General features: G+C 47.0%; 1 protein-coding gene across 1 annotated transcript in view; it reads left to right on the top strand.

The window, feature by feature from the left end:
• Positions 1-15,332, top strand: part of FSTL4 (follistatin like 4) — a 401,404-nt gene that overhangs the window by 342,519 nt on the left and 43,553 nt on the right. Inside the window, exon 8 of the mRNA XM_059417566.1 lies at positions 3,042-3,162. Within this exon, the coding sequence (XP_059273549.1) occupies positions 3,042-3,162 (121 nt within the window). The remainder of the gene's footprint in view (positions 1-3,041; positions 3,163-15,332) is intronic.

Raw genomic sequence — 15,332 nt, 5'->3', positions numbered from 1 at the left:
ACCAAGCAGGTGAGGTATGGAAGGCTTCCCACGGTGAGAGCTGCACCCAGCTTCCCTGCCCTATTTTCCAGCTGCCACCTGCCATGGAGCCTCGAAGCAAAATACATTTTCCTCCAGACTTAGGTTTTGACACGCAAACAGCTTAGACCAGAAATATGTCAGCCCAGAATTGACTAACCATTAACTTTTCATAAGCAACTCAGGTATGAACCCTTTATGACTCTGTTATGACACAGGACAAATCAGCTATCTGGTGTTTTATTTTTACTATCGAAGCTTCTGCAGAGTGGTAGGAATGGGGCTTTTTCAAGCAGAGCAATGCTTCAGAGAAAACTCCCAGGGCTCTCACAACAATATTTTACTCCATCGGGAGGGCTGGTGTGCATCTTTTTTCTGATCATGAAAACGTGCTGCATGCATCCACGATCCCCCTTTCCCCCGTGCCCTCTGCCAGGCTTCCTTCTGGGTCTGCATCCCCTCACTGAGCTAATTAGCCAAAAAACATCCCTAAAGGACTCAAGATGGTGGCAGTGAGGCCCTCTGGAGTGTGAGCAAGGCAGAGGGTCAGTGGGTCAGCTGCTCTGTGGCTGCCCTCAGACAACCCTTGTGACACGGTGACTGGTGGCCTTCCCTCCCGCCTGCCACCACAGTGCTTCTGTGGAAAGGGGCACAGGGAATAGCAAGAGGGATGGTTTGGTGTTGGCTCTAGGAGGTCAAGAGGAGTTTTGCATGTCTTGCTAATAATAAGAAGAAAAGTGGGGCGCCTGGGTGGCTCAGTCGGTTCAGCATCTCCTTTGGCTCAGGTCATGATCTAGGGTCTTGAGATCGAGTCCCGAATCGGGCTCCCTGCTCAGCGGGGAGTCTGCTTCTCCCTCTCTCTCTCTGCCCCTCACGCCTGCCCCTACTTGTGCATGCTTTCTCTTTTGCTCACTCTGCTCTTTCAAATAAATACAATCTTTAAAAATAAAAATAATAATAATAGGGGCAAGGTTGTCTAGAGTTTTCTTACAGAACCCCTGGCATCTGCCCCTCCTGGCTCTCTTTGCTGTCCCTTCTCTTGCTCTTTGTTTGCCCTCATTTTCCTCAGAAATGTTTCCCTTCTTGGGTTATTCAGGTCTCTGCAAGGCACTTAGAACTATTTTGGGACAAAGTGGATCTGACCCGTGGTAGGCCATCTATCTCTGCAGGCCAACCTGTCCTACCACCTTTTTTTTTTTTCCTTTAATAAAATTTCACTGGGGCACCTGGGTGGCTCAGTCAAGCGTGTTGACTCGGTTTTGGCTCAGGTCGTGATCTCAGAGTCGTGAGATCGACCCCTGCCTCCAGCTCTGTACCCAGCACAGAGCAAGCTTGGGCTTCTCTCTCCCTCTCCCTCTGCCCTCCTCCCCACCCCACTCAGTCATTCGCTCTCTCTAATAAATAAATCTTAAAAATAAATAAAATCCCATTGGAACTTAGAGACACTCATTAATTTATATATTGTTAATGTTTATTTTCGTGCTACAAGGCAGAGTTAAATAGTTCACAGAAACCCTATGGCCCACAAAGCCAAAAATATTTGCTATCTGTCCCTTTAAGAAAAACTTTCTCGTTCTTGTTTTTAAAGATTTTATTTATTTGACAGAGAGAGATCACAAGTGGGCAGAGAGAGAGAGAGAGAGACACAGGAGGAATCAGGCTCCCTGTGGGGCAGAGCCCGATGTGGGACTCGATCCCAGGACCCTGCGATCATGACCTGAGTTGAAGGCAGAGGCTTAACACACTGAGCCACCAGGGTGAACCTCCTGTTCTTGTTTTAATTCTAGTTAGTTAATGCACAGTGCTATATTAGTTTCAGGTGTATAATCTCGTGACCCAGTGCTTTCTCCCATCACCCGGCAGTCATCACAAGAGCGCTCCTTAATCCCCATCCCCTATTTCACCCATCCCCCCACCAGGACCGTCCCCTCTGGCAGCCATCAGTTTGGGTTCTTGGTTTGCCTCTTTCTAATTTTTTTTCTTTGCTTTCTTGTTTTGTTTCTTAAATTCCACGTGTGCGTGCAATCATAGAGTGTTTGTCTTTCTCTGACTGACTTATTTCACTTAGCATCATACTCTAGCTCTGTCTATAGTGTTGCAAGCAAATGGCAAATATCATTCTTTTTGGTGGCTGAGTAATATCCCATTGTATATATATAGACCACATCTTCTTTATCCATTCCTCTATCGATGGACACGGGTTGTGTCCTGTTTGGTTATTATAGGTAATGCCTCTATAAACATGGGGGTGCATGTGTCCCTTTCAATTAGTATTTTTGGATTCTTTGGGTAAATACCTAGCAGTGCAATTGCTAGATCACAGGTAGTTCGAACTTTAACTTCAGCGAAACCTCCATACTCTTTCCACAGTGGCTGTACCAATTTGCATTCCCACCAACAGGGCAAGAGGGTTCCTTTTTCTCCACATCCTCACCAACACCTGTTGTTCCTTGAGTTGTTGATTTTAGCCTTTCTGACAGGTGTGAGGTGATAGCTCATTGTGACTTTGATTTGCATTTCCCTGATAAGTGATGAGGAATATCTTTTCATGTGTCTGTTGGCCATCTGTGTATCTTCTTTGGAGAAATGTCTGTTCACGTCTTCTGCCCACTTTTTAATTGGATTATTGGGGGGGGGGTGTTGAGTTTTATAAGAAAAACTCGAAGAGCTGCTCAGCAGGTGGACAAGAGCCCCCAGGAAACCAGCCAAGCAGGCTGAGGATTAGTAGTAGGAGGGAGCCCAGTTCATGGAAAACAAGAGGAATGAGTGGGAAGGTGTTTCAGCCCAGCCTCACAGAGAGTGTGAATCAGGCCTTAATTGGATAAACAAGGTTCAGGCCAATAATATGGAAGAGAGAAGGCATTCCTGCTACCCTGGCCAGCCTGGCCCTGCCGGCAGCTCTGGCCAAACGCCTGGGTTTGGCCACAGCATTTGTGTTTTCCTAGAAAAGCAGGAGCCTGGGCTCTCCTTCCCAGCCTACTCACTAGGGAGGCCAACCTGGTTGTCTTCCTCACCCTGTGCAGGACTTCGGAGAGGACAACTCCCTCTACATCACCAAGGTGACCACCGTCCACATGGGCAACTACACGTGCCACGCCTCCGGCCACGAGGAGCTCTTCCAGACCCACGTCCTGCAGGTGAATGGTTAGTAAATGGCTCCATGCATGTCATCCCCTCTAAGTGCTCCCCAAACGCTGCTCATGGCAACCTGCCCCACTCATGCATTCTTAAAGATGTGTCCGAGTCTAAGATAGCCCACCTGTCTCATAAGTAAAGGGGAGCAGTGGAGAAAGGGCAGAGTTGGCCAACAAGTTTGTCTGTCGGCTTCCACTGGAGCCTCCCCTGAGGAGGTGATGGTGATGCCAGGGGCGAGTCCCTCGGGCTGATCACACTCAGCAGCTGAGGCTCCCGCAGACCCCTGTAGAAGATGCCCTGCTTTCCCATGGTGATGGCCGGCAGCCGGGCTCTGGGATCCAGGGAGTAGTGGACACTGTCTAAAACACAACACTGCCGTTCCAGGGGCGTGCACCTGTGTCACTTGTCCATGGAGAGACATGACCTCCTCCACTGGGGACTGGTTCCCATCTCCCTCCTGGAGGGACTCAGCAAATCCACAGCCGGGGCCCAGCCAAGACAGAACCTGAGCAAACGCGGGAGGTTTTCGTTGCTTCTCACAGACCCCCATGTTGCCAGGACTCCTAGAAATGGAATTATTAATCCCTCTTGAGGACGCCAACAACAAGCTAAAATAGCCAGCGATCTGAGCACTCGCCCTGGCCACTCCCTGTGCTAACACATCCCATAGGCTTTCCCAGTCAGTATGGTCTAACCCATTATGGCTAAATCTCTAGGTACGGTCACTTGTCTGCAGTCACACCACGGCTGGGTGTCTTCCTAGACCCAGCACTGTGCTTTGACGTCTGTGTCGCACTGCTGGCCCGTCCAGCCTGGCCCCTCTGGCCATCAGAACAGACAAGGCGTCCCCGGGTTTTGGCAGACCTGCACCCCACAGAAGTTAGCCGTGTCCAGCCAGACCTAGCCGGGCTTCACTCCTCGTCCTTAGCAGGGTGTTCATGTGTTGGTGTGGAAACTTCTAGTCAGCCCTAGATCTTTTGCACCAGCTGGTGCTCAGGGCTTCTGCTCTGAGAGAAAAGAAGCAAGGTGTTAAAAATGATTACATAATGAGGCTCAATTTCACTTTCCTCTGGAACCAGGGTAACAAGCCATTTAAGGACAACAGGGTGGTGCGCTCAGCCGGCGTCTACATTTACCCTACAGGATATTTGAGGGATTTTTATAGCCATACCTGCCTAACCCATATCCTAGTATTTGTCTTGACTGAGGATGTACTGAATTGTTTGGGGCTTTGTAGCTGGGCTTGCTGATCTGAATCCAGGCCTATGATGAAGTCACCAGATTTCTCCAGAAATAACCCAGGGGTTCCTAGTTACAACAGCCCCTGAGGGAGTTCACCCAGACCAGATTCCAAGGTCAGTCCTAAGTACAGGCAGCTCAGCATGGTCTGCTCAGGGCATAGCTGGAGCTCTGTGGCAGGAAGCTGGCTTTTCTGTCTGAAACTGGCAAGTGGTGCTCTGCATGGTACCATGTGGGTGACGGTTTGTTTGGGAGGCAGCTCCCTGCAGTTTGCCCCAGGTCCATCGTGTCCTCAGACAAGCCTGGAGAAGGGAAATAAACCATATTCACAGACTGTTCATTCTGCCCTTGGCCTCCTGCCGCCACTTCCCAAGAATAGGGGGCGCAGGGAGATGGCTTGAGCTTTGTCCCATTTATTTCCTCCAAACAACTCCCTGAGGAGGGGAAGGGAGCCACCTGTCGAGGAACCTGAGTGCCTCACAGGTAAGAGCCTATACTCGGGCCTCTGCGAGAGACTCTGGGGTCTCAGATGCCTTCATAGACTAAGTGCCAAATCCATGCTGCCCCATGATCCCTCAGAATTCTGAGACTGAGGTCCTGATGGGGATGAGCCTATGTGTCACTCCCAGAGCTGAATACAAGAACAAGGCCCAGACCCAGGAGCACCATGAGGGATGGCTGAGTTTCAGGGAGAGAAGAGAGCCCTCCCCACCAGGAGGGAAGTGGGCTTCGCAGCTGGCATTGGAAAACCCCATTCACACCCGCCCTAACCACCCGCCGCCCCCACCCGAAGGCCCCTACAGACCTAGTCTCCACTGAAGAGACTGCTTTTGGCCCAGAAGAGTCTACACACAGCAAAACTTCCTGCTGAGAATCAAAAGAGGCCACTTGATTTCCTAACTGCAGACAGATGGAAAGCCTCTCTTGGCGCGGAAGCACCATCAGCAGTCAGAGGGACCATGTTAGAACATTTGTGCTTTGTGGTCAGTTTCCTTTGTCATTAAATTGGCCCCTGATTCTTGGCTCCCGTGACAGGCAGGCGGGGCAGCTTGGGTAGCCCTAGCTTCAGTAGCCCATGCAGTCCTGGGCTGGGCTGATTCCCAGACACTTGGGGGAAACATGTGGGTCCCCTAACCAGCTTCCTCACGGGAGCACAGTGCTAACGTAGGCCCAGAGTTGCCTCCCAAGGACACAAGGGCACTGTCGGTTGACCTGGGAAGTAGAAGCAAGGCTTTCTGAGTATTGTAAGCTTGCTGTGTTGGACAGAAGGGGGCAAATGTCTTATCTGTATGGGAAGATGCTGAAAATAGGATATGAAAGAGATGATTATGATAGCATCGTGTGAGTACTTACTGCGTGCCATCCCTGTTTAACAGATGAGGTCGCCAGGGATCCCAGCACCCAACCTGCAGTTAGGAGCTGCAAAGCTGCTCTTGACTCCAAAGCTCAGACTTCCCACACCTGCCCTGTCCTGCTGTACCCATCCTTACCCAGGCATTGTGTTATTGCTGTTGGAGAATCCGGATGTTGGATGCGGGTGTGGTCATTCAGCAGCTATGTTGTGCTGCTGTGGGCTATGTGCTCTGGAGGACAGGTCCCAGGAGGGCCTGGGTGTTGTGGAAGTCCCACAGTGGCGTTAGGCTCGGGGAGCTTTGCTAGGCTGCTGCTTGGTGCCAGAGGCTGTCAGGCGGAGCCTGAGAAGGCTGAGAAGACACTTCTGATGCTCAGGACAGAAGGAAGGCTGCCTAGCCTAGGAGTGCCCTGAGGAAGGGGAGAGAAAGCAGCAGCTGATTCCTCTGGGGGATTTGTTCCCTTTTGCCATTCATGCCAAGCATGATTGAAAACCATGAAAGCTGTCCCTAAGCTGCCCAGGTAAAACCCAGTGTGGTTGCCCAGCACAGCTGTTGGAGATCTGGTTTGGTTCCCCCTTGGCCGGGCAGATGGCCTGTTGCCTACTGAGCTGAGGCGGTGCCTGGGACACCCAGTCAGGGAGTGATGTTCTGTGTCTATTCCTTCACAGAGCTTCTCAACCAGAGGGAAGGGGCTGGGGATGGGGGGATGATGAGAAAGGGCGGGAAGAGGGCCCTGCCCAGTACCTGCTTCTCGGAAGGCTCCAAGCCTTTCTAGGACTTCTCCATTCTAAGCCCCGTGCAGACCCCAGCTAGCAGCCCCTGTCGCACAGAGTCAAGACATGAACCCTGAGCCAGAGGTGCCTGGGTTCAAGGGCTTGTGCTGGTTTTTCCTTGACATACAAGGAAGGCAAGTAAGCTCGCCTTTAAAATGGGAAGAACAGTAGTACCTCCTGCCTTTTAAAGGCCTGATGAGATCTGATATTCCTCCAGTGCTTGGAAATCCCTGATGCAGACAGAGTTCCCAGTTCAGGGTGGGACAGATATGGGAGAGATTTTGGTTGTCTCAAGCCACATGAAACTGTGGTTGGTGGACATAGATGCTCTGAAGAGTGGCCCCTCAGAGAGCATGCAACCCGTTATACAGATGGGAAAATCAAGACCCAGTGAAACTCGCCAAGCCAAAAATAAAATACTGACTTCTTTCTGGAGCTGCCCCACTCCTTGGCGGCAGGGGCCAGACCCCATATATAGGCCAGACCCCCGTCTTCTGGGGGTTTTCCATCCCCAACTCTGCATTGACCTGGCTGGCTAAAGGGAGCCCTTCCAGACAACTCCTTCACTCAAATTATTAGTGTAATTTCCTCACAGACCAGGCCTCTCAGAGATGCGGCCCAAACGCTGACATGATTTATAACTTCATGCAAACCTCCCATATTGCCCTCCTAGGAAAGAGCAAGAACTTGAGACATAAATGATTAATCCATTAAAATACAAACCCCTCCAACTCCCCACAGTTCAGACAAGTAACGATTCATTCCCAAAACACAATAATCCTCTCTCAAATCTGTTGATGACTCTAGCTTGGTCCTTTTGTGAATGTGTCTCTTACTTAGGACATATTTATGCTGCCTTTCACCTTGGAAATGATCCATGTTTCCCAAAGAAAATGGGCCTTTCTGTTACATATTCAAATGTTTTCACTGGAGGGTTTTGCAAATTTAAAAGAAAATGAATGTGTTTATCCAGAATATATTAATTTCAAATGATTTTTAGTGTGTGAATTAATACAAAAGGAGAGGGGAGATGCAGGCCAGAGGAAAACAGGTGCGTCTTTGTTGCCAGCAGGAAGCTGTGCCTGCACTCCAGCCCCTCAGTCTCTCACAGTGAGAATACCAAGCTTTTCCTGACTGGGCCCCAACCCGGTGGGAACCAGGGCTCCCGGGGTCTTTGACCCCTCCCTGACCCCCCAGTTTTTCTCGGGCTCACCTGTCCCTACAGGAGACTGCATCCTGAGCTCTGGCTCTGCTAGGAGTTAGGAGTCACAGCTTCTGCCCAAAGGAAGCAGGTGTTCCCTCAGAGCCTGGGGCCTGGACCACACCTCGGCAGCATGTGTGGATATCTCCTCACGTATGAGGACACCTGGGTTCTCAGGGCAGTAAGTGCAATCCCACCGCACTGAAGGAATAATGCTTTGGTTGTTTTTTGTGTTTTTTGGTTTTTGTTTTTTAAACCTTGTTAGCAGGTGGTCAGGTCAGGGCATGACGGGCTTCTCAGTGGAGCTCCTTGGTGCCTCGTGGGTCTCCTTCCATGTCACAGGTTCCCTTTGTGCAGGGCCTGAAGCCAGGAAGACCCAGGAGGGCCAGGACTGGGTGCAACATCCCTGTGATCGCTGCTGGCCTGGCTGGGCCCCCGTGGTCTCCTCCATGCCAGTTTCTCAGGACAGACAGGATGGGAAGCCTGAGCCCCGGGTCCACAGCAGGTGGGGGGGCACCAGCCTCGTGGCCCCTCCAGCCCACAGCCCCATGTTCACAGTCACATACATGCAGGCTTGTTCCTGCTAGCCTTGTGTCTTGGCCCCCACCTATCCCCAAATACTCCAGCCCATGAATTTATGCTGACAGTTCCTTGGCTGAGAATTCTCTCCTCTCCTTTCCTGCCCACCTCTTCCGTCAGGGGTCCGTGTAACCTGCTTTGACCAGACACATACTGAGTTTCTCCTGCAGGCCCCTCCCAGGCCATGCTCTGGAAACCCAGCAGTGAGCAGACCGAAACCTCCATCCTCACGGAGCAGGTCTAAGGGTGAGGAGTACGAAGGAGGAAAGCTAAAAAACAAAGGAACAAGGAAAGTCAGATACAAGATAGAAATGGTAGAGGGGATGGCAAGAGAAGGCCTTACTGAGAAGTTGACATTTCTTTCAACTTGGTGGGAAGGTCACCAATCCTTCAGAAGGCTTTTGGCCTGAGCTCCCAGAGGACAGAATGACCATTTTTTGAGATAAGAGGGGAATAGATGAGTAGATTCGGGGAAGAAAGCTCAGAAGCTCATGCAGACATAGTAAATGCCAGGTGCTGTGAAGCCAGTTGGGATTCCAAGTATGAAGTTGAAGGGACAAGTTGGACCAAAGAGGAGTGGTCAGCTGTGCCCAGTGCTGCAGACAGCTCAGGGAGGATGGGGTCAGAGAACTGGGCATCGAGTCAGGTTTGGCATAGGGTAGGAGGTGGGAATCGCTGGAGAAGAGCCATTTCCATGGGGCAGTGGGGACCTCTGCCTGGAACTGACCCAGGAGGCAACGGGGGAGAGAAATTCGAGCCCCCCAATACGAGCAACTCTTCAGGGTGCTTCCAAGGAGGAAAATGGGGCAGCACTGGGGAGAGAATTTGGGGGAAAGAGAAGTTTGGGAGTTTTTTAAGATGGAAATTAAAAGTTTTCTATAGGCTCATTAGGAATGAGTTTTCTATAGGCTCATTAGGAATGCTCATTAGGAAGAGGGAAAGGAGTGCAGGAGGAGGAGAGAAGTACAGGGAACGTCCTAGAGCGGGCGGCAGGAGGAGAGCACCTGCCCGGCCTGGCAGTCCACTCCAGGGGGAGGTGAGGGAGAGAGCCCCACCCCCTGAAGAGGCTGCAGGAGAAGCAGTGTCTCCAGGCTTCCATTTGGGTAAGAAGGTGAAAAAAAGTTCATACTAGAATTTGAGGATATTGGACATTTTGCTCATGGCTGAACATGAGTTCCAGAAGGTGACAACCGAAGGTCTGGGGGATAAGGTACACCCCAGAGGCACAGGCATCTAATGAAGACTGATGTGACCCTGAATCGAGGACATGAGGAGAAATGTTCTCACAGTCCCCATTTGTGGAGTCAGGGCAAGATGGGGAAGAGGGGGCTCTGACAGATGGAACAGGCCTGAGACCCCCTCGATAGTCTGGCAGATCGAGGGACGGAAGTCAGAGGAGGAGTAATCTCAGCCCCCAGGAGGACAGTGGCTCATGGAAACCTAACAGCCAGCAGAGGGGCCTCGCACTGTGAGCAACCCCACCTAGGGGAAGTGTCTTTGTCCGCAGACCTGTATTTTTAAGTGAATGACTCATTCCACATCCTTGACTTTCAGTCCAGTTTCATTTCGTTCTAGAATAGGGCTGAACATTTCAGTTCAAAGTTAGCCCTAAATTGGTCTTTGAGAGACTGCAAGTCAGAACTAAGTCCAGGGCTCATCCGGAGGCTGATAACTAGAAGCGGATCCTCCAGCCCCAGCCCAGACCTCCGGGATCAGACATTGTAGAGTGGGCACCAGTGCCGTTTTAACAAGCCCCCGAGGGGATGCAGCAACACAGTCTAGTTTGAAAACTTCATGGGTCCACAGATTCTATCAAAGGTCAGGGTTGAGGCAAAGGACAGTCTTCAAGGCTGGTGCTGACCACTGGCCACCTCACTGAAGAGGTCAGCCCACAAACCATGGGTTTAGATTCCCCAGTTCAACAGACAAAGTTTAAGTAAAGTAGCTCAGTACTTCTCTTGTGAGGTGGAGAGTGGATCCTGCTCTCTTCTGGCAATTCTTCCCCCACCCCTGTCCCCAGGCACCAACAGCCCCCCCGCTCTAGTAATGATGCTCATCACACCTGGAGTTCACTGTTGAACCACCTTCCCCCAGACAGCAAGCTCCACCGGGATCAGGGCTGTTCTGCCTGTATTCCCTGCTCTGCCCATAATGCCTGGCACTTTGGTGGTATTTAATAAATGTTGGCTGCACATAATGAATTGACAGAGCTTGCTAAAACCAATCCACGCCATTAGTATGGTGCCTGACTCAGAGTTGGGGGATTCCTTCAGCCATCCCCTGGCCCTAACCTCCCCCACCCCTGCTTTGCACATTTGTTACTGTCATATTTTATAATATCTGGTAGGAAACAGTGCCCATCATCACCTCGCCTTTTAAAATTTCCTCAGCTGTCCTGGCACATTTTTTTCTTCTGGGTAACTTCTGGGTCGAGCCCCCACCGACTGATTTTCATTGCAATTAGATTAAATGTATGGCTCAATTTGGACTATCTCTCTTCTTAACTGCAGTAAATCTTCCATTCCCAGAATATGACTCTCCAATTATTGAAGTCTTTTTTTTATGTCCTCAGTGAGATTTTAGATTTTTTTCATTTAGGTCCAGAGTGATTTCTGTTTGATTGCTGCCAGGAAGTAAGCTATTAGTTTTCTAGGTTTTGGTGCTGGGACCCCTCTCTGCACTCACTTATTGAAACTTACTACTTTGGGGTTCATTATCTAGAGCGTAACAAGGTAAAATATCATTTTTCTACATCATTTTAATACTTCTCATTTCTTGCCTTCAATCGACAATCACACCTTGAATCGTGTTAAGAGTCTGATACTGCCTTCTTTCTCTTTTACTTTTTTTTTCTGACTTAATGTTTCACAATTCCATAAAGAATGGTGCTATTTCTTCTTTTTATGGAGATATTCCTCACTGTTGGAAACAAATATCATTCTGTTCCTATTTTATTGAGGTTTTTTCCTCTAAGAAATTGATTCTGAATTTTTTTCAAAAGCCCTTTCAGTGTCTAGCAAGAGAATCAAATGATTTTTCTTTTTTGACTGCTTTGGATTTTGGAGGTGATTAATTACAGATTTCCTGATAGTTAGCCATTGAAACATATTATGCTTGGTCACAGTGTGCTCTTTTAACACCAGGCTAGTCTTGATTTACTAATATGTCACTTGGGATTTTGGTATATCCAGTCAAAGTGAATTAGGTCTGTAGTCCTCTTTTTTTGTACTCTCTTTGACAGGTTGTGGTGCCCAGTTTATAAAATTTGCAACATCTTCTCTGTCTTATGCTCTCGGAATTATCGATTCCTTAAATATACAAAATACCCTCCTATGAAACTACTCAGGGTGCCTATGGGTTAGTAGCAATTTTTTATTAACATATAATTATTTGTTCCAGGGGTACAGGTCTCTGAATCATCAGTCTTACACAATTCACAGTGCTCACCATAGCACATACCCTCCCAATGTCCATCATTCAGCCACCCTATCCCTCCCCACCCCCTCAACTCCAGCAACCCTCAGTTTGTTTCCTGAGATTAAGAGTCTCTTATGGATTGTCACCCTCTCTGGTTCCATCTTATTTCATTTTTCCCTTCCTTCCCCTATGCTCCTCTGTCTTATTTCTCTTATTCCTTGTATCAGTGAGATCATACAATAATTGTCTTTCTCTATTGACTTATTGTGCTTAGCATAATACCCTCTAGTTCCATCCACATCCTTGCAAATGGCAAGATTTCAGGGGTATTTATGGCTGCATAATATGTGTGTGTGTGTGTACATACATACATGCATATACATTCCACCTCTTTATCCATTCATCTGTTGATGGACATCTGGGCTCTTTCCATAGTTTGGCTATTGTGGACATTGCTGCTATAAACATTCGGGTGCACCTGCCCCTTCAGATCACTACATTTGTAGCTTTGAGGTAAATAGTTGGTAGTGATTTCCTGGGTCATAGGGTAACTCTATTTTCAACTTTTTGAGGAACCTCCATACTGTTTTCCAGAGTGGCTGTACCAGGTTGCACTCCCACCAATAGTGTAGGAGGGTTCCTCTTTCTCTGCATCCTTGTCAATGCCTGTCATTTCCTGAGATGTTAATTTTAGCCATTCTGATTGGTGTGAAGTGGTATCTCATTGTGGTTTTGATTTGTATTTCCCTGATGCCGAGGGATGTAGAATACTTTTTCATGTGTCTGTTGGCCATCTGGAGGTCTTCTTTGCAGAAATGTCTTCTGTCCTCTGCCCATTTCTTGATTGGATTATTTGTTCTTTGAGGGTTGAGTTTGATAAGTTCTTTATAGATTTTGGATATTAACCCTTTAGCTGAAATGTCATTTGCAAATGCCTTCTCCCATTCTGTCAGTTGTCTTTTGGTTTTGTTGACTGTTTCCTTGGCTGCGAACAAGCTTTTGATCTTGATGAAATTCCAACAGTTCATTTTTGCCCTTGCTTCCTCTGCCTTTGGCGATGTTTCTAGGAAGAAGTTGCTGTGGTTGACATTGAAAAGGTTGCTGCCTGTGTTCTCCTCTAGGATTTTGATGGGTTCCTTTCTCACATTGAGGTCTTTCATCCATTTGAGTCTATTTTTGTGTGTGGTATAAGGAAATGGTCCAGTTTCATTCTTCATCATGTGGCTGTCCAATTTTCCCAACACCATTTGTTGAAGAGACTGTCTTTTTTCCATTAAACATTCTTTCCTGATTTGTTGAAGATTAGTTGACCACACAGTTGAGGGTCTATTTTTGGGCTCTCTATTCTGTTCCACTGATCTTTGTGTCTGTTTTTGTGCCAGTACCATACTGTCTTGATGATGACAGCTTTGTAACAGAGCTTGAAGTCTGGAATTGTAATGCCACCAGCTTTTGCCTTCTTCTTCAATATTCCTCTAGCTATTCAGGGGCTTTTCTGGTTCCATGCAGATTTTAGGATTATTTGTTCCAGCTCTGTGAAAGAAGTTGATGGTATTTTGATAGGGATTGCATTAAACATGTAGACTGCTCTAGGTAGCATAGATATTTTCATAGTATTTGTTCTTCCAATCCATGAGCATGGCACATTTTTCCATTTCTTTGTGTCTTCCTTTATTTCTTTCATGAGTATTCTATAGTTTTCTGAGTACAGATTCTTTGCATCTTTGGTTAGATTTATTCCTAGGTGTCTTATGGTTTGGGGTACAGTTGTAAATGGGACTGAGTCTTTAATTACTCTTTTTTCCATCTTAGTGTTGGTGTATAGAAATGCAACTACTTTCTGGACACTGATTTTACATCCTGACACTTTACAGAATTCCTGTATGATTTCTAGCAGCGTTGGGGTGGAGTCTTTTGGGTTTTCCACACAAAGTATCATATCATCTGGAAAGGGTAAGAGTTTGACTTCTTTGCTGATTCAGTTGCTTTAATTTCTTTTTGTTGTCTGATTGCTGAGGCTAGCACCTCTAGAACTATGTTGAACAGACATGATGATAGTGGACATCCTTAGTGTTCCTGACCTTAGTGGAAAAGCTCTCCATTTTTCCTGATCTTAATGGAAAAGCTCTGTTTTTCCTCCATTGAGAATGATATTCGCTGTGGGTTTTTCATAGATGGCTTTGATGAAAATGAGTGATATGTGTATCCTCTATGCCTACACTATGAAGAGTTTTGATCAAGAAAGGATGCTGTACATTGTCAAATGCTTTTTCTGCATCTATTAAGAGTGTCATTTGGTTCCTGTGCTTTCTTTTATTAATGTATTGTATCACATTGATTGATTTGTGGATGTCGAACTAACCTTATAGCCCAGGAATAAGTCCTACTTGGTCGTGGTGAATAATCCCTTTAATATACTGTTGGATCCTATTGGCTAGTATTTTGGGGAGAATTTTTGCTTGTGTCTCTTCAGGAATATTGGTCTGTAATTCTCCTTTTTGTGGGGTCTTTGTCTGGTTTGGGAATCAAGGGAATACTGGCCTCCTAAAATGAGTTTGGGAGTTTTCCTTCCATTTCTATTTTTTGGAACAGTTTCAGGAGAATAGATATTAATTCTTCTCTAAGTGTTTTATAGAATTCCCCTGGGAAGCTCTCTGGCCCAGGGCTCTTGTTTGTTGGGAGATTTTGGATGAATGCTTCAATCTCCGTACTGGTTATGGTTCCGTCCAGGTTTTCTATTTCTTCCTGGTTCAGTTTTGGTAGTTTTTATGTCTCTAGGAGTGTATCCATTTCTTCCAGATATTCTAATTTGCTGGTGTATTGTTTTCTCATAATATGTTCTTATAATTGTATTTCTTTGGTGTTGGTTGTGATCTCTCCTCTTTCATCATGGTTTTATATATTTGGGTCCTTTCTCTTTTCTTTTTGATAAGTCTGGCCAGGGGTTTATCAATCTTAGTAATTCTGTCAAACAACCATTTTTTAGTTTCATTGATTTGTTCTATGTTTTTTTTTGTTTGTTTGTTTATATATTTTTTGTTTATATTTCATTGATTTCTGCTCTAATCTTTATTATTGCTGTTCTCCTGCTGGGTTTAGGGTTTCTTTGATGTTCTTTCTGCAGCTGCTTTAGGTATAGGGTTGGGTGGTATACTTGAGAACTTTCTTGTTTCTTGAGACTTATTGCTATATTCTTTCCTCCTAGAACCACCTTTGCTGCAGCTCAAAGGTTTTGAACAGTTGTATTTTCATTTTCATTTGTTTCCATGAATTTTTTAAATTCTCCTTTAATTTCCTGGTTGACCCACTCATTCTTTAGTAGGATGCTCATTAGCCTCCATGTATTTGAGTTGTTTCCAACTTTCCTCTTGTGATTGAATTCTACCTTCAGGTCATTGTGGTCTGAAAACATGCAGGGAATGATCCCAGTCTTTTGGTATCGGTTGAGACCTGATTTGTGAACCAGGATGTGATCTATTCTAGAGAATGTCCAGGTGCACTAGAGAAGAATCTGTGTTCTGTTGATTTGAATGTTCGGAATATATATGTGATGTCCATCTGGTCCAGTGTGTCATTTAAAGCCTTTATTGTCTTGTTGATCTTTTGCTTAGATGACTT

The sequence above is a fragment of the Mustela nigripes genome, chromosome 12, assembly GCF_022355385.1.
Source record: "Mustela nigripes isolate SB6536 chromosome 12, MUSNIG.SB6536, whole genome shotgun sequence".
Lineage (NCBI taxonomy): Eukaryota > Metazoa > Chordata > Mammalia > Carnivora > Mustelidae > Mustela > Mustela nigripes.
This window is presented reverse-complemented; position numbering and strand designations above follow the sequence as displayed.